Below are 22,804 nucleotides of genomic sequence, written 5' to 3'. Positions count from 1 at the left end.
CTGAATAAATAAATTTCTAGCGTTAATATGCCACAAATACTAAGTTTTTTTTAAATATATATATCACTATGCCACAAAGATTCTTTTATATATCACTGAGCCTCCTTTTTTTTATACCACTAATCCACAAAGACCACTAAGCCACAAAGATCTTTTTATACCCCTAATCCACAAAGACCACTAAGCCACAAAGATCACTAAGCCACCAAGACCACTAAGCCACAAAGATCACTAAGCCACAAAGATCACTAAGCCACAAAGATCACTAAGCCACAAAGATCACTAAGCCACAAAGATTTTATATACCACTAAGCTTTTTCTTTTTTTTATATTTCACTAATCCACACAGATTTTTTTTCTATTTGTTTTTTTTACAGTCCCCCCCCCCCTTTTTTTTTAGTGTCCCTAACGACCAGGTTCTAGCGATCAGTTCGCTCTGGTCACGGTAACCATTATTATTTAACTATATTTATGTATTGCTTTATTATATATATATATATAGGCGGTTTTATACTTCCTTTATTAGAATATTTCGTATAGTTTATAAAATAAAATATAAGACGTTAATTTGTAAAAAAAAATAATAAAATAATAATAATTTTTTCCCCTTTTTGGGTTTATATAATTTTTAAAATTGTTAAAATAAATATATATTTATTAATAATTAGAAAAATATAATATTACGCCTTATAACAATGAATCGACAAAAAAAAATATAATTCATTAGTAATCCTATAAAAAAAAATATTTATTAACAATGACTCAACTATTATTTTAACAACTTCTGTTACTAAAAAAAACGAAATATATAACAATTACTATTGAAATTTTTCTGGATAGTATTATTACTAAGTCGTTGAGAATAATCTACTAAATTATAATAACATATTATTGATGAATTTAAAAAATATATTTATTATATATTATCGAAGATATGGTTATGAATTGTAAAATAAACCCGGCCGAAGGCCAAGCTTTTATATGTATGGACCCCCTCTAACAAAAATTCCTAACTACGCCACTGTATAAGCAAAATAGAAAGGTTTTGACACTTTCTAAATCTGAAATTAAAGCAATCATATTCCGGTTCAATCTAATATTTAGTGCTTTATCTGATCTTCCAAACAGAATGTCGAAAATATTAACCAGAAAGTTAGCAAAATAATAAAATATAAACAATAAATAGTCCGTTTATTTACTTCTTAACTTCTCCTACTAGACGGATTGAAACACTAAAAAATGACATATTATTTATTGTCAGTGTTTTCAATCGTTCGACCAACTTCACGGAGCTTTCAAAATATGATCTTTAATTTAAGTTTTGCCAAAGAGCCAAAACTTTCTTATTTAGCATATAACTCACCAACATTTAATTTCACTTGTTTCCGATATGAGATCAATTAACGGGCTACACAATGGCATAGGTTTCGGTAATTGATCCTCAAGTCGCTCCGCTAGTTTCAAAATTCACTTTCTATATTTTGTTAATAACACACTTCGGCTTAATTTATTTGACATTCCGTTTAAAAGATATCGAGAATAAGGCGCAATATATTGGCTTTAATTAAAAAATGATTGCTAAAATTTTAGATTTGGCCAAAACTTTTCTATTTTCGCCTATAACCCAAAACAGTTCATTCTGCTGATATACGGCTTAAAGATTATGGGGGATCAATTATCATTAATCATCACTTTCTTCAAGTAATTCCGCTAACTTTACACTTTAAAATGGATATAACTCGGTTACAGTTAATGATAAGGATATCCAGTTTGAAGAATATTAAAGCACAAATTAAATACTAAATAATTATCAAGTTTCAAAACATGATCTATTCTATTTTCGATTTTGGGAAAATGCCAATATTTGTTTTGTTAATAAATCAGTAACGTTGGATTCCGTCCAGTTTAAAAATAAAACAGGTACAGATAGAATTGAATTGGAGGTGTTAAATTATATTAAAAACTGTCAAAATATATTAGAGTTGCTTAATTACTATCCACCCATTAAGAATTTTTTTTTTATATACTGCAATACCATCTTACGCTCCAGTTGTAAGGTTATTTGGTTTTGGCACAATGCTAAATATGCTAAAACCGTAGAGGTTAATTATAAATTATTTGAAAAATTATATTGAAGAATAATGATTAATAATTTATATAAATACTCTTTTGCAAATTAATATTTCAACTCTTTAATACCAGTCTCCCTTACCTGACTATGCTATGAATGGGCTAAAATTAATATTAAAATGACTGATTATTGTATGCATATGTTATGTTCTACACCAATAAATAATAAAAATTGTCTTTTATAAACTATTAAGATACTCTCATTTAGCAAAAAACAAAAGTATCTATTATCTTTTATCTTATATATTTTTAATAAGATACTAGTATCTGTATCTAAGATCCATTTTTTAATAAAGAATCTGTATCTTCTCTGTATGATTCTTTTTCCGAAGGACCTGCCCAACTCTGCCAAGTCGGTGGATTAATTTTTCGGAATGAATCGCGTTCTGCAGACCTCTACTAGCTAGTAATAGTAATGATACTGATCAAATTTAAAATATATATAATTGCGTATTTATTGGACATAAAGACATTTAGGTATTTTTTTAAATTTTCTAAAATTTTATTTGGGGGGTGGGGGGGGGGTAATAATATAACAGCCCTTAATTTCTACCAACAGTATTATTCCTTTATTATTGGTTCATATTATTTTTATTGCTTCCCTTGCTCCTATAGATGGTTCATCGTTAATTTAATTTAGTGGGGATAACCAAATATAAAATATGTAATCCTAAAGGATATTAAATATTTTACAGCTGACCTTATTCTGAAAAAAAATCAATATACTACAGAGTTTACCTATGTCTTTAAAAGTAAATAAATATTTTTTGAGGCAAAAGATCATATTATTTATTTCAAATTTGTACAAATTGGATATTTATAAATTTTATTTAAAATAGATTGGATTAATTTGTGGATCAGGTTTAGATAATGCAACACTAATTGAAGATAGACAAATAAAAAGTGTGGATACACCTTTTGGGAAAGTAATATATGATATTTACTATAATCGAATATAACAAATATTATAGCCATCAGATGATTTAGTTATAGGCAAAATTCATGGTGTTGACTGTGTTTTATTGCCCAGGTACCTAATATACAACATTAATTAAATATTAATCTTAAGAAATTGAAGAGATTTATAATTCTAAAAAAATGATTTTTCATATGATACATTATATTAATTTTTTTCTCCAAAATGCAGACATGGCAAGGAACATAACATACCACCTACGTATATCAACTTTCGAGCAAATATATTTGCTTTAAGAATGGAAGGTTGTACTCATATTATAGTTACATCTGCATGTGGATCTTTGCAAGATAACATAAAGCCAGGCCAATTGGTTTTCATTGATCAATTTATTGACAGGTTATACAAATTTTAAATTTCTATATGTACAAATAATAAACATTTACATATTAGTATATAATGTATACTGGATTTTATTCAATTCAATTATTATATATCATTCAATTTTTTTTAACTTATCCAAAATATAAAAAAATTATTAAAAGCTTTTAAAACTATCAAAAAACTTGTGATAAAACATTTTAAAGAAAATAAATAAAATATGGATAAACATTTTTTTTTAAATTTTGTAAAACTTTCTGTTAATATTATGTAAATTAATTTTTTTAAATTAATGTTTTATGCTTAGGCATAACATTAAGATTATTTTATATTAATTTATTACCATGTTTGTATCCATTAATTTAAAATAATTTTTACCTTTTATCAATTTTTGCTAACTTAATATTGATTTAATATCCATTTATATGTAATAGTTTTTGATAATATATATAGAAAAAGATAGTGTTGTTACTTTTGAAATGTAATTAGTTACTACTTTTTAAGAATGTGTAATAAATTAATAAAATATTATTTATAGATATTATATATAAAAATAAAATGGAACATTCGAAAAATCAATTAATAAAAATTTGATGTTTGAAATAAATTGAAATAAAAAGCAGTAGTCGTTTTATTATAAATTAGTAGTCGTATTATCAAATGGCTACGATAAATGGAGAAAATAATTCCTTAAATGGAGGTTCAAAAAAATTGGCAGATTTATCTTTTAAATTTGATAAATTTGACAATAATGATACATTGACTTCAAAACAGGGATGTGAACCCGGACCTGGACCCGGACTCTGAACCCTCCTGGACCCTTGTATTTTGGCTGAACCCGGACCTGGACCCTTTTAAAAAGTGGAGGGTCCAAGGGTTCAGGGTGTTAAAAATTTTTAACTTAAAATTTTTTTTTTAAAATTAATGTAAAAATATAATTTTTAAAAAATAATATAAAATTTTTATAATTTTATAAATTTTTAAAAAAAGAATATAAAATTTTTATAATTTTTAAAAAATAATATAAAATTTTTATAATTTTATTAATTTTTTTCGTGAAATCTCCATAAAAAATAGTCACTTTAAAACTATAATTGATAAAGCAAGGGATGTTGTAAAATATTTAAGAACTCCCACAATTGTTAGAATATTAAAATCCATGAAAAGGTAAATGGCAATTTTAGATTGCACAACACGTTGGTCCTCGATGTTTATGATGCTAGAGCGATTATTAAGTTTGAAAGATTTCTGTAATGATTTTAATAGGAGCATGTGAAATCATTTTGTTAGAAGATGATTGGAATCAAGTAAAAGAGCTTACTAGTGTGCTGGTTCCTTTAAAAATAACAACATTAAGAGTGCAAGCTGAACAATTATGTTTATCGGATTTTTGCACATGATTAAGATGTCGATTAGAGTTAGAGAGATTAACAAGTTCTTTTTCAAATGAAGTATTAGAAAATACGAAAATAAGAGAGCAACAATATTTACAAAATAGTGTTGTATATGCTTCGATATATTTAGACCCCCGATATCAGGTTTTATTAAGTAGTGAGCAAAAACAAATGGTTATAGACCATCTTGAAGATTTATGTCATACCCAAAACTCTATTATTTACAATACATTGGTGGTTACAACAATATCTACTGGTTGTAGCGATAACAATGATAATGATAACGATATTGATGATCTGAAAATTTTACTATTAGATAGAGAAAAAAAATTAAATTATCATCTGATAGAAAGGAGCAAAAAATATCTATTGTATCTTTAATAGAAAAGTTCTCGGAAGTTATGAGAATAAATAGAGATGCAAACATTTTAAAATTCTGGGAGAAAAATTCTTCAATATATCCAGAATTATATACCTTTTCTAGAATCGTCATGGCTGTACCGGCGACGTACAATAATTTATGTATTATAAAAATGACTATCTATTTTAGGTAAGCGTAGAACGTGGATTTTCATCGTTGACTAATTTACGTGGAAATCTGAAGAATGATATTTTAGAAGATATCATGATTGTGCGATTGAATAAAATATTTAAAATATAAATTATCTCATTTCGAATTATAAATGTGTATATATTGAAGTATAATAAAAAAATGAATGAAAAAAAGTCTGATTTTGAGTCAATCTTTTTATGTTTCCTCTCAACCCGGACCCGAACCCTGGACCCGGGTCCTTTTTAAATTTATTACCGGACCCGAACCCGGACCCTTTTTTTTGTCGAAGGGTTCACATCCCTGCTTCAAAATACTTTTCTCAATGGGAAGCCAGTTTTCGGTTAAAAAGCGTAAGCCCATTTGAATGTCAATATAAAGATATATTTTTAACATTTTTTGGCAATAAGAATATTGAGTTGGTGGACCGTTTTTGTTATCCTGATCCTATCGAAACTTTATCTTATGTTTTAAACTATTTAAACCGACGTCAACAGCTTTTGCTTCTAGATTTGATTTCGTTAGATTACGGAGAACAACTGAAACCATAACTGAATTTGCAGATAAAATTAGAACAATTGGCAAGCGTTGTCATTATCTTAATGATATTGACGAGCGTTTACGTGATCAGTTTATGGTTGGCATGGAAATATCGGGATTGGAAAGAGATCTTAGAGCTCTATATCCCGACGGTCTTGATAGAGATAATAATGTACTGACTTTTCAATTTATTCTTGATCTGGCATTAGCTTCTGAGCGAGCAGATAAAGAAATGGCAAATAAAAATATGCCTGTTAATAAGATAAATGATAATAACAAAAGAAATGATAATGATAATAATTATAAACATCCAATTAAAACGACGACTACATTTGATAAAGGCTATAATAAAGTCAAGTATAATAAAACATTTGATAAAGAGAATAATAAATACAAATATAATAATGATAAAGATTACAATAAACTTAAATGTTATAAATGTGGTTTTATTCATAATCGAGAAGTGAGATGTCCAGCTACAAATGCGGCATGTAATAAATGTAAAAAAATTGGTCATTTTGCAGTTTGCTGTAAATCAAAGAATTTAAATTATATAAGAATGTAATGATTCTATTCATAATATTTGGAAGATTCAACAAAATCGAGAGAATCGAGCAAAACTAACTGCAGAGGTAAATGGGTTAGATGTTGAATTTGATTTTGACACTGGTGCACAAGCGTCATTGATAGGAATTAATATATGGACAAGTATTGGACGACCAAAAATTAGACCAACCAGTCCATTGACTGCATATGGTGATCATCCGTTAGACGTTAAGGGCGAGACCCAAGTCAATGTTAGGATTGGATCATAGACAAGGACCTTATTAGTGGTAATAATGAATACAACTGTGGTGCCTCTTCTCTGATTACTATGAAAATCGTTTCCAGCCCGTAGGGTACCATTTCCACTTCTCAAAGCAATTGAAATGGAATTAGACCGATTAGTGGCTGCAGAATTATCGAAATAAGATTCGACTATAACTAGGGTACAGTGGTCAACGCCAACCGAGTAATGGCGATATTCGAATTTGTGCTGATTTCAAAGTTACACTCAATCCGTGTTTATTGTATGACCATCATGTTATTCCTACCTTAGACGATTTATTAAAGAAAATCCAAGGTGGTGATAAATTTACCGTGATAGATCTGAAAGATGCGTATTTACAGATGGAAGTAGAATCGGAATCTCAGAAATTACTAACGATAGTGACTCATAAGGACTATTTCCGTTACCGACGATTGCTTTTTGGATTGGCAAGTGCACCTACTATATTCCAAAGATATATGGATGAGTTGCTAAAAGATTGCCAAATGACTGGACTTAGATGACGTAATTATTTCTGGTCGAATGATGAGGATCACATAAATAATTTGCGAATAGTGTTAGACAGATTACAGAAAGCAGGTTTTAAGGCGAAATTGACAAAAGTGAGATTTTTACAAAAATCGGTTTCATTTTTAGGGGTGATTATTGATAAATTCGGTATACATCTTAACCCGTTAAAGGTGAAGGCTATCCGAAATGCACTAAACCTTAAAATATACTACAACTTAGATCTTTTCTAGGACTCGTGAATTATCATGAACGTTTTATTCGTAATCTACATTGAAAAGCGACGCTATTACATAGATTAACGAGCGTGAAAGTACCCAGGCGGTGGTCGAAAGATGAACAAAATCCCTTCGTATTGTCATCCGAGGAAGCGTTAATTCCTTATAACGCGCAGTTACCTATAATTTTGGAATGCGACACATCTGATTCAGGATTAGGGGCTGTGTTGTTACATTAATTAGTAGACGGAAGGACAAAACCTATTTCATTTGCGTCACGTACTTTATTAGAATCAGAAAAACACTACGCTCTGATTGATAAAGAAGCTCGAGCACTTTTATTTGGTATTGAAAAATTTTATTCGTTTATTTATGGTAGAAAATTTTTACTTATTAATAAAATATTATTTATAGATATTATATATAAAAATAGAATGGAACATTCGAAAAATCAATTAATAAATATTTAATGTTTGAAATAAATTGAAATAAAAAGCAGTAGTCGTTTTATTATAAATTAGTAGTGTAACTAGTTATATTATTTTAGATGTATCTAGACTAGCACCACTATGTTTCAAAAGTAATGAGTTACATTATAAGTTACTTTATTGATCATTTATATAGCGCATCAGTTTTTTTAAATTTAATATAAAATTATGATTTACAAATTTTAATCACAAAGGAATTTAAAGGAAAATATACAATTTTTTTTCAATTTTATTTTATATTCAAAACGTTAAAAAATATATTAAAACTTATATTACAGGAAGAAAAAAATAATTATTAATACTATTCTGGATGAAATATTGAGTTAGCCGTTTTTAAAAATCAGCTCAAAACGAGCCGTTTAACAACACTAGTTGGGTGTGGTAAAACAAAAAATGAAATAAAATTAAAAAAATTATATTTTTATAAAAAGTACCCTTATTCTAAAAAGAAGTTGTTTCATTCCCTCCCCAGTTGTGGGGGCCACTGAAGTTTATATAGTATTAAAGCCTATAATATTCAAATAATATTGTATTACAAAACATAACATTTGTAACAAATAAGATATAACAATTGTGTAGACTAATTTTTGGTAAATATTCTATAATCTAATTATGAAATAACAATAAAGAAAAACTGTTTATCGATTAAATTTGATATTTGCCCTCTTACCCCTAAGCACTTGCCATCCTATCCAGGGTCGTTGGTAAAAAGTACTACTTTACTCTTAAATAGCACCAACAGTATAAAAACCCCGGGTTTTTATTTATTTTGTATTCTAATGATGAGGCTCTATCCAATGGTATAATTTAATTAGTTTAATTTTATAAAATAAAATTTCATCCCAAAAGAGCAAAATATCAACTCCGGTGAAAGAATTTTTTTAAAAAACCTTTGTTTGTTTTTAATATATTAATTATTTTCATCGAAATATAAAAATACTGGAAACTTTACATGACAAATAATTATTTAAAAAAAATGTAATGTTTGATATTGATTCATTATTTTGGCATACAATTTAATAGATATGGAAATTAATTATTTTTTATATTTAGCAAAAATAAATGAAAAGAAAACATATATCACATATTTTTCTTTACCTAATTATGAAAATATTTTCCCCAAGGTGTTTTAGAAAATCAAGGGTTTTAAAACCTTGATTTCATAAAAAGAGAACGAATGGAATCGAACGAGAAAGAAATAACGGGAAAAATATGTTGTTTGAAAAGCACCTTGGCCATTCAAAATTTAGAAATATTCGCGAAACTGGCGATTTTTGAGAGATTTGGTCAATTAGTTTTCCGTCACTTAATTTTTATGAAAATCCACAAGTGATTTATTTCCTAAGAGAAAAAAATACGTGCTCCATTACATACCTACGCGAGTTTTTGGACCTCTAAAAAATCAACCCAAAAATTAATAAAATTTATTTCTGGTATAACGTCAAACCTCCTATATAAGCATCCCTGGAAATATATTTTGGTCATTATTATGCAAGGTTTAACCTGAATCTTAAATGAGCATTTGAAGATTTTTTTCGCCAAAAATTTTGAACAAAAATCTTTGAAGATCCTCTTTTTTTTAAATTTTATACTTACATTATGAAAGATTTATTATGCATAAAAATCACAAAATATTTACTTATAAATGAATTTGAATTTTTGTTGATTGCTTGAGCATTCTTAAAAAATCTTATTTTTTAATCGTCAGAGATTAAAGATCTTAAAAGATTTTATTTTGAGCAGTCTGCGAAACCCTTTATTATGTTACACTATGTAATAACTTTAAAATTACTAAACATGCAACCAGCCATATTCTTATTGGTATAACCATATGATGGGAATATTCCGCTTGTGCTTTCATAGTATAATAAAATAGATATTATGAAGAGATGTCTATTATTATGCGCAGGCATCTGTTAATAATTAACTGGAAGGATTTAACACTAAATTCGATATTTATGTCATAGTTTCATTCCAGAAAATGGGTCAGATATAACTAGGGCTATGTCGATCCAAAAATTTTTCACCAATCCGATATTACTAAAAAAAACTGATTCGATATTTATATTGATTTTTATTTACCATCTATCTTTGTATCAATGTCATAAAAATTTCAATATTTTCTATTTTAAAAATCCAACTAACTTTCACGAATGATTTGTATTATTTTTTATTTTCCAAAAGTTAATAATCTCATTTAAAATATTTGCAATTTTTATACTGAATAAATTGTTGTTAAACCACTCCATTTAGCCCATAGAAGTCCAAACTTTTCTGCCATCGGTGGGCGAAATCAATAAACTTGAATAATTTATTTTTTGCCAAAACCTTGAGCTAAACGTTATTAAAGATTGGCTAAATCGAGCCGTTTAACAACACTCGCTAAATATGACCCGTTAGGTATTTTAAAATCTTTTTCTTGATGCAGATAATTTAACAAAAATTAGTATAAATTTTTAACTATTTTTTTAAACATTACAACAAATATTATTATAATATTATTTATAAAATAAAAAAATATATAATCGAAAACTAAAACTCTGTTTTAATATCTTTTTTCTTGGGCTCGGGTTGGACTTTTAGTGTCCGACCTGAAGCCCGATGTTTCGTAAAAATGTCAATCAGAATAACTGATATTGATGTCTTTTTAATGTTCAGAATAATTTTTAAATTCGAATGTATTTTAACTATACTTTTTATATTACTGTATAAAAGTGATATATATATACAAATTAAATAAAATGCATCTTTATATGAATATTGATTAGATTGTGGTGGTTAAATATACTTTTATTTAAGGTGGCAATATGTGAATAAATATAAATAATTTTTAATTGTTTATTAGATATTATAATATTGAAACTCAAATTGTTAAAAAAAATTGATCGGGTCGGGTTGGACGTGAAAATGTTTGATCGGGTCGGGCTCATACAATTTTTTTAAAATTCGGACCGGGGTCGTGCCGCGAAAAAATCACATTGCAGGGCTCTAGATCTAATACTTATATCGTCAGCATAGCGTAGGAATCTCGCTGCATTAAGTTATGTGATGTTCACATTGGTAATAATTTTATGAATATATATGGATGAAAAAATTGCAAATTCTTGAAAGCGTAATATTTCTCCATGTACTCAGCGAAAAATTATAATTAATATGAAGATCTGATAAGCCTATTTTAAAAGGATGAATTGGATAGTATGCTCGAAATCAGACATTCTCTATTGATAGGTTTTTTTTATTTGATGAGCTATATTTGAGCATTTAAATTCCTTTGTATATTATATGCCGTTTAACAAAAAATATTCAATGAGCTTTTGAATTTTTTTTTGCCCAAAATTTTGAGCGAATTTTTCAAAAATTAAAATATAAAATTAATTTATTATTTAATTTCATGATGAAAAAAAATTTTCACAAAGAAAAGATTGGATTTTTTAAAATATGCGATCAAAAAATTTTCCTTTTTTTTAAATAAACCAAATTTTTTTTAATTGCGAAAACCCTGATTGTATGTAACAAATCAAAGATTACATTTGATTAAAAAAATAATACCCTATAAGAATTCAGATAAATTAAGTAATTATAGCCAGGGTTTGGAACTCTCGGAACCGGAACTAATCTAGAAACCGGAAACGGAACCTAGAACTCTCTTTGAGCAGTTACAAAAACTGGAACCAGAAATCATTTTAAAAAATTCCGGCGAACGGAACTAGTTTTAAATTTAAGAACCAAAACACAGAAGACAGAACTTTCCTTTTTTTCTTCTAGATTTCAAACTTCGGCGTTTTCTTAGCTCTCACATTGAATATTTTATATGAAAACCGAAAATGTATCAAATCAATTTTATCCAAAGAAAAGAATAATTTGTTAATTTTTTTCAGGACTACTCAAAGGGTCGCCACTTTTTACCAAGGGAACAACAACAGTGGCGTGCTGCATTTCCCATTGGCCGAACCCTTTTGCCCTAAAATTAGAGAGGTATGTTTTTTTTTAAAGAAAGAAAGCTAACATTAATTACTTATAATTAGGATTGTGTTGATCAATTTAACAATCCGATATTTTCCTATAATCATATAAAACCGATCCGATATTTAAATTGATATTTATCATCTACTTTTTACAAAAAAAGGCATGTATCGGGTTTGATCCGATCCTATATTAATCAGCACAACCCTAATGCAATTTCCATAATTTAAGCATTCATTTTATTTGCTCAAGATAATAGATTACCATAATATGTATGAATGGGAAGTTAAAAAAATTAGGAATTTTGTTTTTTTAAAAAAGGTTTAATTAAATGTTTATCGATTTTTTCGTTTTTTATAAGTAAAACGAAAAGTGGATTATAATTAATTTAAATAATAATTTAATAATAAGCTCATTTTCTATTTTATTATTTTTGTATAAAGCAGTAAATTTTAAAGAATTTTGATGAGAAATGTTTAAATTTTATTTGAAAAGGGAATTCACAATAAAATCATTTTCCCATTCCTTCTCATCAGTTAATAAATTTTCTACTTCTTGGATAGTCAGACTCTAAATAAAAAATAGGTTAGATCCAGAGCTATCATTTCTAGTGACTTATGTTTATCAGTATCCTTTTCAATATTTTGACTATAATCATCTTTAAGATTAAAGTTTTCACTTTTACTAAGAGAAGGCCCTTTTATTCTAATTAAACCCGATTTCACAAAATTTTTGAGACTATTTCTGTCTTACAATGTATTATGTATTGAATATGAATTTGATAGTTATTTTATCTTATACAGTGGGGAGGCGGAAACGAAACTGGAAAGAAGGGAAATGAGATTAGTTCGATTTATAGGGTAATGAAGAAGTGAGAAAAGGAAAGGAGTAAGGGAGACTAGGGCTAAGCCTTGAATGAAACAACGACAGTTACTCAATAAACATAACATTTGACAAATTATAAATTTTTGCCCTCTTTTGTAGGATTATTTTGTCTCAATTTAATTATTAAATTTATTATCCTAGGCTCGGAAATGTATAGGCTATGAAATTTGAATAAAATTTTTACCTCATAGAAGTGACCCTTAAGTTATTTAAGAAAGTTTCATTTTGGTATAGTAATAAGGGTAAAATAACCCTATGAGTCACATGAGAAACCATCGGGATAGGCCCGTGCAAGAATAAATACAGATTATAGCTCAAAAAGGGTATTTAGAAGTTTGCTATAAAGATGACTTAGTCGGATTATCTCTCGAACTTATATAAAGCTATCAGGACTATGTCAGAGCTATACACTAATGAAACTGATACACAGGTGGTATTGCCCAGCAAGGTGCCACCTTAGATTTTTACTTTGCATAATGTTTGTTTTATTTTCGCAAGAGTTATCAGTCAAGACCTAAATTTGTATGTCAAAAATATTTTTTAAATCAAACGAATAATATAAGGAAAAGTTTTAAAACATAAAATTTTGCAGATTTATTTTATATAATTATCCTTATTAGATCTATAACCTCAAAGGAGTTGGGGTATTATTTTCAATGCTAAAACTTCGATATATTTTTGTTTTCAAATTTTTTTAGCTCCTTAAAATTACCGCCAAAGAACTGGGATATTCTTTCCACGCCAAAGGCACCGCCATAACTATAGACGGGCCCCGATACTCCACACGGGCAGAAAGCAAGATGTACAATTGGTGGGGTGCTCACGTTATTAACATGACATTATGTCCGGAAGTTTTATTTTACAAAATAATATATAATTTTGTGTGAGAAATAATAATCAATATTTTTCGTAGTTTAAGATTTTATAACATGACGTTTCTTAAATAAATATGAAATGCCACATGTGCAATGAGATATTTAATTTTATATATTCAAAATATCAGATTATAATTATTTATCCTAAAGATTATAGAACAATTTCTTTTAAAGAATTTATCGTTTTTTATGGTTACGCAATTAGGCACTACTACCTCTAGATTATTAGAGGATTTTAAGCCAACGGAACTAGTTCATGTAGTGATTCAATTTTAATAACAACGACGAGTGAACCTGCATTAATATAACATTATTTTTTAACCCATTTATATTTACCGCCTTTTGCGTTTTTCTGGCCCGGATGATTTTCTCCCGTTTTTAATGGAGTGGATAAACTTATAATCGAAATGTAAATGAAAATCAACATTAAAGTAGACAACAATACATTAATAACTATCAAAATTTAAAAAAAATATTCATAAAGTTTTAACGCCTTTTTAATTGTTCCAACTTTCACATAACTAAAGATATTTTATTTGTTTACACTTAAATAATTTTAGATTATTTTTTACTAATAACACTTATCTAGTATCATTATTTCAACTTCGATTAATATTATATATTTGTATAATAAAGTAAGTACAATGAACCCGTTGGTTCACAATTAACAATTAACTTTGAAAACCAAGCTTTATAATCAATCCCCCCCCCCCATTCATTTATTTTACTACTTGAATTTAATTTTTTGATATAATACATTCATTTTTATCTTTCAAGCATATAGCCTTATATTATGCCATTCCTCCCTCATATTTCTCAAACCCAATTATTTATTCAAAAATACCACATTTAAAATTAAAATTTTTTTTTTATTAAAGTGTTTCTGCAAAAAATTCTTTTTGATTTTATTCACACATTAATTTGTGAATGTTATTCTGATTTTCGTTAAAAAAACACTTGATCCCCCATCCCTCCCTCCAACTTCCCGGGATATCAATAACCCTTTGGCCATTCCATCATATCGTCGTTTGATTATTTGAGTGCTTCAATATTTTTGTTAAAACTGACATAATCGAATTTTAAGTCTCTTCAGGCCCGACTTTAGCTTTTTTAGTTATTGGGACAAGTATCATTTGCCGCTCCACTCGACAAAAGAAATAATTCTGCTTGTTTTCTTTTTCACATTCTCTAGCCATTTTAAGTTTCCTCCGCCGTCATCTTAGAACTGGCCCTGCATCTCGTAAACATTATTCTTGTTAACTTATCTATCTAATTCATTTGAAATACGGCATAAACTATGAATTATTTTTTTTAGTTGGATCATATGTGTTTGCGAAAGCAAACCCTAAAGCCCCGGAATAAATCTAGTAACTAGAACCCGGAAATACTCTCTAAAAATTTGTAGGGACCGGCAAAAAAAATTCAAGCAGTTAACTAACAAGAATTCGACTAATTTAATTGTTTAAAAATATTGTCCCACCAGTACCAAATTTTTTTATTTCCAGAACACTTTTTAGCTCAAGTTTCCTAGCTCTATTTTTTTCCCGAGACCCTCAAAATGCAATTGAAGCAAAGATGGTCAATATTAATCATACTTTGGCATTATTTATTAAAAAAGATAAAAATTATGTATAATACTACAAGATCAAAAAACAATAGAAATCTTTATTCTTTTTTTTGTAATTTATAATAAAAAAGAGAAAATGTTTATATATTATGAAAATCCTTGAAACATTTAGTGAAGTGTGATTTGATATGTTTGGCACATATATTTTGAGTGCTTATGGCAAAATCTGCATCTACGTCTTTTTCCATCTATAATTTTGGATAAATAATTTCCAGATAAATCAGTAGGGTTTTTGCTCTGTAATGCAAACTGGCTTGCGTGCCCTGTACTTAAATTTTTTTCAATGGTGTTCATAGTAAGTAGTAACTTCTCACCTAAATGCAAGCAATCTTTTCTTTTCATCTCGATTCATGAATTCCCAAATTTTCCACGAATTTACCAAAGCTACATCGATAAAATTGGTGAATATTGGCCACTGCCCCCTTTTTTCCTCTTTTTATTCTATAGTAGATATGGGATTATCACAATCAACTCCACCCATGTGTTTGTTATAAGCAGTGATCATATTTGGTTGAGGAATTTTTATTTTAGAATATTTTATTGGAATACCTCGTCACCACCGTATTATAATTCCAACGAACTTTAAATATTTCGTTTAATTTTTCGAACCTATAATCATAATATCCTCTTTCTTTTTTTGTTACAGCATTTATAGATTCAACTGGGCAGCTCCATTATATTATCCCTCACAGTTCCAGTTGTAAAATATCCCATTTGTTTTAAGTATGACGAAAGTTTAATTGAGGTATAGAAATTATCAAAATATATTTTATGATAATTTGGTTTTGTAAGGCCTAACTTTATAAAATCTATCATATATATGTTTTTACTATTGTCTGTCAAATGAATATTATATTTCAAATTTAGTAATTCTAATTGGGTCATTGTATTCCAGATTATTGGAATAGAAATATCACTATTATTAGACCATGTGGGAACGAATGATATCCAGTAAATAATAGAATTCTAATAAATCTCTTAATATCTGGAATGGTTATTCATTATTAGACCTATTCATTTGTTTTGCATGAATATTACTTTGATCTACAATTAAGGAATATAAGTCTTCGCCGAAAATTAAAAAATATATCTGATGGATTTTTACCATGCAAATTGTCTTCAAGTTTTATTATATCTTCATTTTCCCCATTGAAAGGGATTGTAGAATATAACGTCTGTTTTCTCCATTTTAAATGGCGAGAAATTACAGAATAGCCTTGTAGCAGATGGTTCTGGAATGTCGTCATCAATTGAATTATGAATCACCAATTCACCAGAAGTATTTGAAGGTAAAACTCCGTCATTTGTTAAGTAATTTTAGAAACGATTCATTTAAAAATTTTAATTAAAAATTAAATATTTATTTCATAGAATCTTGATTTTTTAATTAGTTATTTATAATTTTGATTGAATTGACAAAAAAGGTGCATAAGAAATAAAATGTTCAGCAAAGAAGAGGGTACAAATAATTTAAAATTTTTATAAATAATTTTAATTTTATATTCATGAACCGAATATTAGCGAATAATTTCATATAATTAGATCAAGATAAAAAATTATAAAAGAAACATATTATTCGATTATCAGGGGGCTCAAAAATATTTTCAAAAGACCTTTTTTGGGTATAAAAATTTTTTTCAAAACTTTCAGGGGGCTAGAGCCACCCCCTCCCCCCCCCACTCCTTAGTAATGGTAATAGTTTTAAGTATAATATAAAAAATTAAAATTCATTATGTTAAATTTGATTTGTTTGAATTTTTTAAAATAGTTTATACTGCTAGATGCATATATGCACCAGTCAACTTTATATGGTTACCAATTAAAATTTTAATTATTTAAAATTTCAAAAATGATTGATAAATATTGATATATCTATAAAAAAAATATATACACTAGTTTTCATCGAAATAATTCATAATATGCTAGTGAGATCACTTAGAAGAATTTGCATATTAGACCTCATAAATTCGCCATGTTTGAGGGCTTCTTAGGGACATAAAAAAAAAATTTTTCATATTTTTCTTTTCCAGTTTTGAGGTACAATGTCTATACTATATAAAAACCTTATTATTTTTTAAAATAAAAACTACTATGTTTAAAAATGATATATAAGAGGTGGTGTATATATGCACCGTTTCATGGCTAGGATATCATCGTTTGATTATTAGTGGTTTAATTGGCATTTTTTAAAAAATAGTTAGCTTTATGTGGATAAAAGTTGGGAAATTCCAAGTTTTTAATTTGATTTCACCGGAGGGGGAAAGTGGTTTCTCAATTTTTATTAACTTATTTTATTTACCCAATTTTTTTAAATTCAAAATTTCTATAAAAGTTAGGTTACCCATTACTGGTTAACGGTGCATATATACACCACCTCCTATATATTATTTTTAAACATAGTAATTTTTATTTTAAAAAATAATAAAAAAGGTTTTTATATTTTAGACATTGTACCTCAAAACTGGAAAAGAAAAATATAAAAAAAATTTTTTTTTATGTCCCTAAGTGTTGTAGCTGTTGAAAAAAAGAATACATCAAATGTCAGTTATTTTCTGACATGGGAATTAGTGTTTTCCTGGTGGATGGGAATGAAACGAAATGATCCATAGGTGGTTTTGGAAAAGAACAATAAAAGTTTTTTTGTGGGCGGTAGGGAGTGAAGAAGACATTATATTGGATGAAGACGGTATTGCTCACATTTTTAGATATTTATATTTGTGTTGGATGAAGCCGGGATTGTTCATATTTGCATGAATAAATTGGATTTATATATTTGTACGAATAAATTGGACTTGAAAATTGTCCTAATTGGTAATGTTTATTATTGATATTTATTTAATTATTAGAAAAGGATTGTTTTGGATTGTTAAGTTATATTTTTGAGAGGAAAGGGTTGAGAGTAAGGTTTCTTTTTATACTTAGATGCTCTCAAACATGGCGAATTTATGAGGTCTAAAATGCAAAGTCTTCTAAGTGATCTCACGAGCATATTATGAAATTATTTCGATGAAAACTAGTGTTATATTTTTTATAGATATATCAATCTTTGAAATTTTAAATAATTAAAATTTAATTGGTAACCATATAAAGTTGACTGGTGCATATATGCACCGTTAACCACCTAGCAGTATAAATTATTTTAAAAAATTCAAATAAATCAAATTTAACATAATGAATTATAATTTTATATTTTACTTGAAACTATTACCATTACTAAGGAGATGGGAGAGGGTGGCTCGAGCCCCCTGAAAATTTTGGAAAAAAATTTTATACCTAAAAAAAGGTCTTTTGAAAATAGTTTTGAACCCCCTGAGAATCGAATAATATGTTTATTTTATAATTTTTCATCTCGACAATATGAAATTATTCGCAAATATTCGGTTCAAAAATATTCGAAAATTAAAATTATTCATAAAAATTTTAAAATAACACTATTCCTTGCTGAACATTTTTTTCTTATGCATCTGTTTTATTCAATCATCAAAATTATAGATGACTAATTAAAAAATCAAGATTCTACTAAATATTTAATTTTTAATAAAAATATTTAAATAAATCGTTTCTAAAATGACTTAACAAATGACGGAGTTTTACCTTCAGATATTGCTGGTGAATTGGAGAATCATAATTCAATTTATGACGACATTCCAGAACCATCTACTAGAAGAATCAATTCTGTAATTTCTCGCCATTTAAAATGGAGAACACAGATACGTTATATTCTACAATCCCTTTCAATGGGGAAAATGAAGATATAATAAAACTTGAAGACAATTTGCATGGTAAAAATCCATCAGATATATTTTTTAATTTTCGGCGAAGACTTATATTCCCTAATTGTAGATCAAAGTAATATTTATGCAAAACAAATGAGTAGGTCTGATAATGTATTCTATTATTTACTGGATATCATTCGTTCTCACAGTAAATGATGTATTGTCTAATAATAGTGATATTTCTATTCCAATAATCCGGAATACAATGACCCAATTAAAATTATTAAATTTGAAATATATTATTCATTTGACAGACAATACTAAAAACATATACATGATAGATTTTATAAAGTTAGGCCTTACAAAACCATACCTCAATTAAACTTTTGTAATACTTAAAACAAATGGAATATTTTACAAATGGAACTGTGAGGGATAATAGAATGGAGCATTGACTAGTTGAATCTATAAATGCTGTAGCAAAAAAAGAAAGAGGATATTATGATTATAGGTTCGAAAAATTAAACGAAATATTTCGCGCATTCTTTTTTTTACAAGGTAGAGATTAGCGGTAACGCGTTATGATCACTGCTTATAACAAACACATGGGTGGAGTTGATCTGTGTGATAATCCCATATCTACTATATAGAATAAAAAGAGGGCGGTGACCAATATTCACCAATTTTATTGATGTAGCTTTTGTAAATTTGTGGAAAATTTGGAAATTCATGAATCGAGATTGCTTGCATTTAGGCGAGAAGTTACTACTTCCTTTGAACACCAATAAAAATTGGAAAAAAAAATTAAGTACAGGGCACGCAAGCCAGTTTGCATTACAGAGCGAAACCCCTACTGATTCATCTGGAAATTATTTATCCAAAATTATAGTTGGAAAAAGACGTAGATGCAGATATTGCCATATGTACTAAAAATATATGTGCCAAATATGTCAAATCACACTTCATACTAAATGTTTCAAGGATTTTCATAATATATAAACATTTTCTCGTTTTTATTATAAATTACAAAAAAAAGAATAAAGATTTCTATTGTTTTTTGATCTTATAGTATTATACATAATTTTTATCTTTTTAACCTCTTAATGGTTAACGATGCAGATATGCACCAGGCTAGATTTTCTATTTAGATTTATTTTTTTCGGCTGATTTTTTTAGAATATCATATTTGAGCATTAATCAATATAATTTGAAAAAATTGAGCATTTTTATCCACTAGAAAATCTTGACCATTACATACCAAGTTTATGTAAAATTAATCGATAATTATGGCCCGAAAGGTAACCATCTCATATACTACCCGTAGGCCTTATTTCGCATTTGTGGCCTTCAATGGGCGTGTTTAACCCAAACGCTCGCTTTTCTTTATAAAAAAGTTGTAACCAGCTCGCCCTTGGATTTTTTAAAATATCCACCCAATGTTTAAAAAATTGGTTTAGCTCTTTATTTATTTAATATATTTTTTGTTACATAAATTATACAATCATAAAATAAAGAAATAATTTTTAATGATTTAAGTCCGTTCTGCTTATTTCGCATGAAAAATATTTCCAATTCCCCTCCCCTCATCACTCATCCATTGTGTAAGTTTTTTAACCCGTCCAATGTTTGAAATTTGTTCGCCCGTAGCCAGCTAAAACTCGCCCGTCGCAGATCCCTCTATTTCTCATATTTAATTTCCGTAATATAATATATAACTTCCCGTCTCTTTAAAATAACCTTAACGCATAGGCAGACTTAACCCTTCCTAAGTTTTGGTAAAAACAATCAGATATATGGCTTCTTCGTAATCATACGCGATCAGTTTGATTTTGACCTCGTTTTTTTGCTTATAAAATAACTGTTGTTTTTCATCTTGGTTTTTTAGGGGATTATTTTTCTCTGAAGTTTTTTTGAGGTTTATTTCAGGCTTTCGTTTATCTTTTGTTCAATTATTCTTGTCGCTTAAACATTAATTATATCCACTTATCATATTCAGGATTTAATAATAAAACCATTAAAGAAAAACTTCCTCGCATAAAAATTAATATATTTTTTGCAAATTTAAACTAAAAATTAAGGTTTGCTTGGCTAGAGAGGCCGGCATGGGGTACGCTGCGATCGGCATGATCACTGATTACGATAGTTTTAAAGACGACGTTGAAGCGGTTCATTATTGATTTATTTATAAATTATATTATTTTTTGCCTGATTTCAGAAAAGAAAAAAGTGTGAGTAAAATTAATTGGAAGACAGGAAAAATAACAAATTAAGAACTTTAATATTAATACACTTTTATGATGAAGAAGAAATATTTAAATAATTACTTTATATATTAAATAAAAATTTCAGGTTACTGTGAATATGGTTATGCAGACCGTTCAAAAGTGTTCTCAAAGGACACTGAATCTTATTCTTAAGACAATTGAACTCATGAAAACAGTAGATTGGACTGAGAACATTAAAAATAACCAGGTATCTAAAATATTTGTATTTCCTGATTGAAAGGTAGGAACGAAATAATAGAATAATGCAAATATTTTAAATAAATTTCTATAATATTTAAATGTAAGTATTTGAATTATCTTTATAATTTCACATTCATTTCGTAAACCTTTATTTTATGCATTCATTATATTGATTTTTTTTGCGAAATAGGATATGGTAGAAAATAATTTCCAGAGCAAACAAAAAGTAATTATACGTCCAGGGGTGAAATGGCCCCCATCCGCTGATCTTAGTGAAAAGAAGGGACATCCATAAAAATTTTATTTATTTATAATAAAACAATTAAATTTAGGGAAATTCAATTATATTTTCTTTCTATTACGGTCAATCTTTTCTTTCTTTTTTTTCTTTCCTATTGAAATAATTTAGTTTTTCGAATTATATAAATGCACTTCATTAATTTATTCTAAACACATTAAAATGATTTTTAAAAAATCTATTGGCAAATGGTTTTAATAGTATTAATTAATTATAATCAAATCGTTCCTCAAAATATTAATATTGATATCATTAGAATAAATGTGGCTTTTTTTAAAAATAAACTTTGAAAAAAATATATTTGTGGTGCAAGCGTCTAAAACATTCTAATACCACCAGATTCATGGATATTAATTAAATTGTCATAGGAATCTAGTTATTACCTAACAAACCATTTTTTGTTTATCAATAAATACTCCATATTTACCATAATTATATTTGTAAATTATCAAATATTTTTAATTTAACAATTTTGTTCAATCAATTACGTGCCTTATCTTAATATTTCATTGATGTTTTTAAAAGAAATTAGTTTTATCAATACCTAGCCTTGTTCTAAATATGCAATTATTTATCGCTTAAATATAGACCAATTCTTTATTTTTACATTTATTTTTTTTTGTATATTTTTATTAAAGCATTATTATTTATTGTTTCATTATTTTTTTATGTGAATAAAAAATTTACGAAATATTTTGGGCTAGTTTATTGAAAATAAAGTTACAATTCGATTAAACAGATATAACAAAGCTTTATTTTTAGTAATCAGTGGTTAAAAATTAAGTCTCTTAGTCAATAAACATAGATGACTTCAAGTATTTCTAATCATTATTTATTTGATCAGCATATCGTTCAAATGTACTAATTATTATTAACTGGTTTATATATGAATTAGTTATAATTATATTTATTTTTATGGTTATGTATGTTATCACTTAGTTGATGATCAAATCTCTTTCAACATCTTATTCTCGACATATTCCAAGACGTCCTCTTATATATTTATATTAATTAGGGATTCG

At 27.5% G+C, this 22,804-nt stretch overlaps 1 protein-coding gene across 1 annotated transcript; it reads left to right on the top strand.

The window, feature by feature from the left end:
• The first annotated feature begins 2,818 nt into the window (after positions 1–2,818).
• Positions 2,819–22,358, top strand: LOC135931010 (S-methyl-5'-thioadenosine phosphorylase-like). The gene is made up of 9 exons (XM_065467856.1): positions 2,819–2,882; positions 2,970–3,056; positions 3,102–3,160; positions 3,278–3,445; positions 11,832–11,928; positions 13,500–13,652; positions 21,098–21,184; positions 21,369–21,491; positions 21,675–22,358. The coding sequence occupies exons 1-9, from the start codon at positions 2,871–2,873 to the stop codon at positions 21,777–21,779; spliced, it is 891 nt and encodes a 296-aa protein (XP_065323928.1). The 5' UTR covers positions 2,819–2,870; the 3' UTR covers positions 21,780–22,358.
• The last annotated feature ends 446 nt before the right edge of the window (positions 22,359–22,804 follow it).

Source organism: Gordionus sp. m RMFG-2023, chromosome 1 (assembly GCF_954871325.1).
Source record: "Gordionus sp. m RMFG-2023 chromosome 1, tfGorSpeb1-WG-v2, whole genome shotgun sequence".
Classification (NCBI taxonomy): Eukaryota; Metazoa; Nematomorpha; class Gordioida; order Chordodea; family Parachordodidae; genus Gordionus; species Gordionus sp. m RMFG-2023.
Note: the sequence above shows the minus strand (reverse complement) of the source record. Positions and strands in the feature narration are given on the sequence as shown.

Coding starts and splice junctions, on each gene's coding strand:
- LOC135931010 (XM_065467856.1), top strand. Junction 3,057..3,101: donor TGGATACACCTTTTGGGAAA/GTAATATATGAT, acceptor CAAATATTATAG/CCATCAGATGATTTAGTTAT. Junction 11,929..13,499: donor TTTGCCCTAAAATTAGAGAG/GTATGTTTTTTT, acceptor AAATTTTTTTAG/CTCCTTAAAATTACCGCCAA.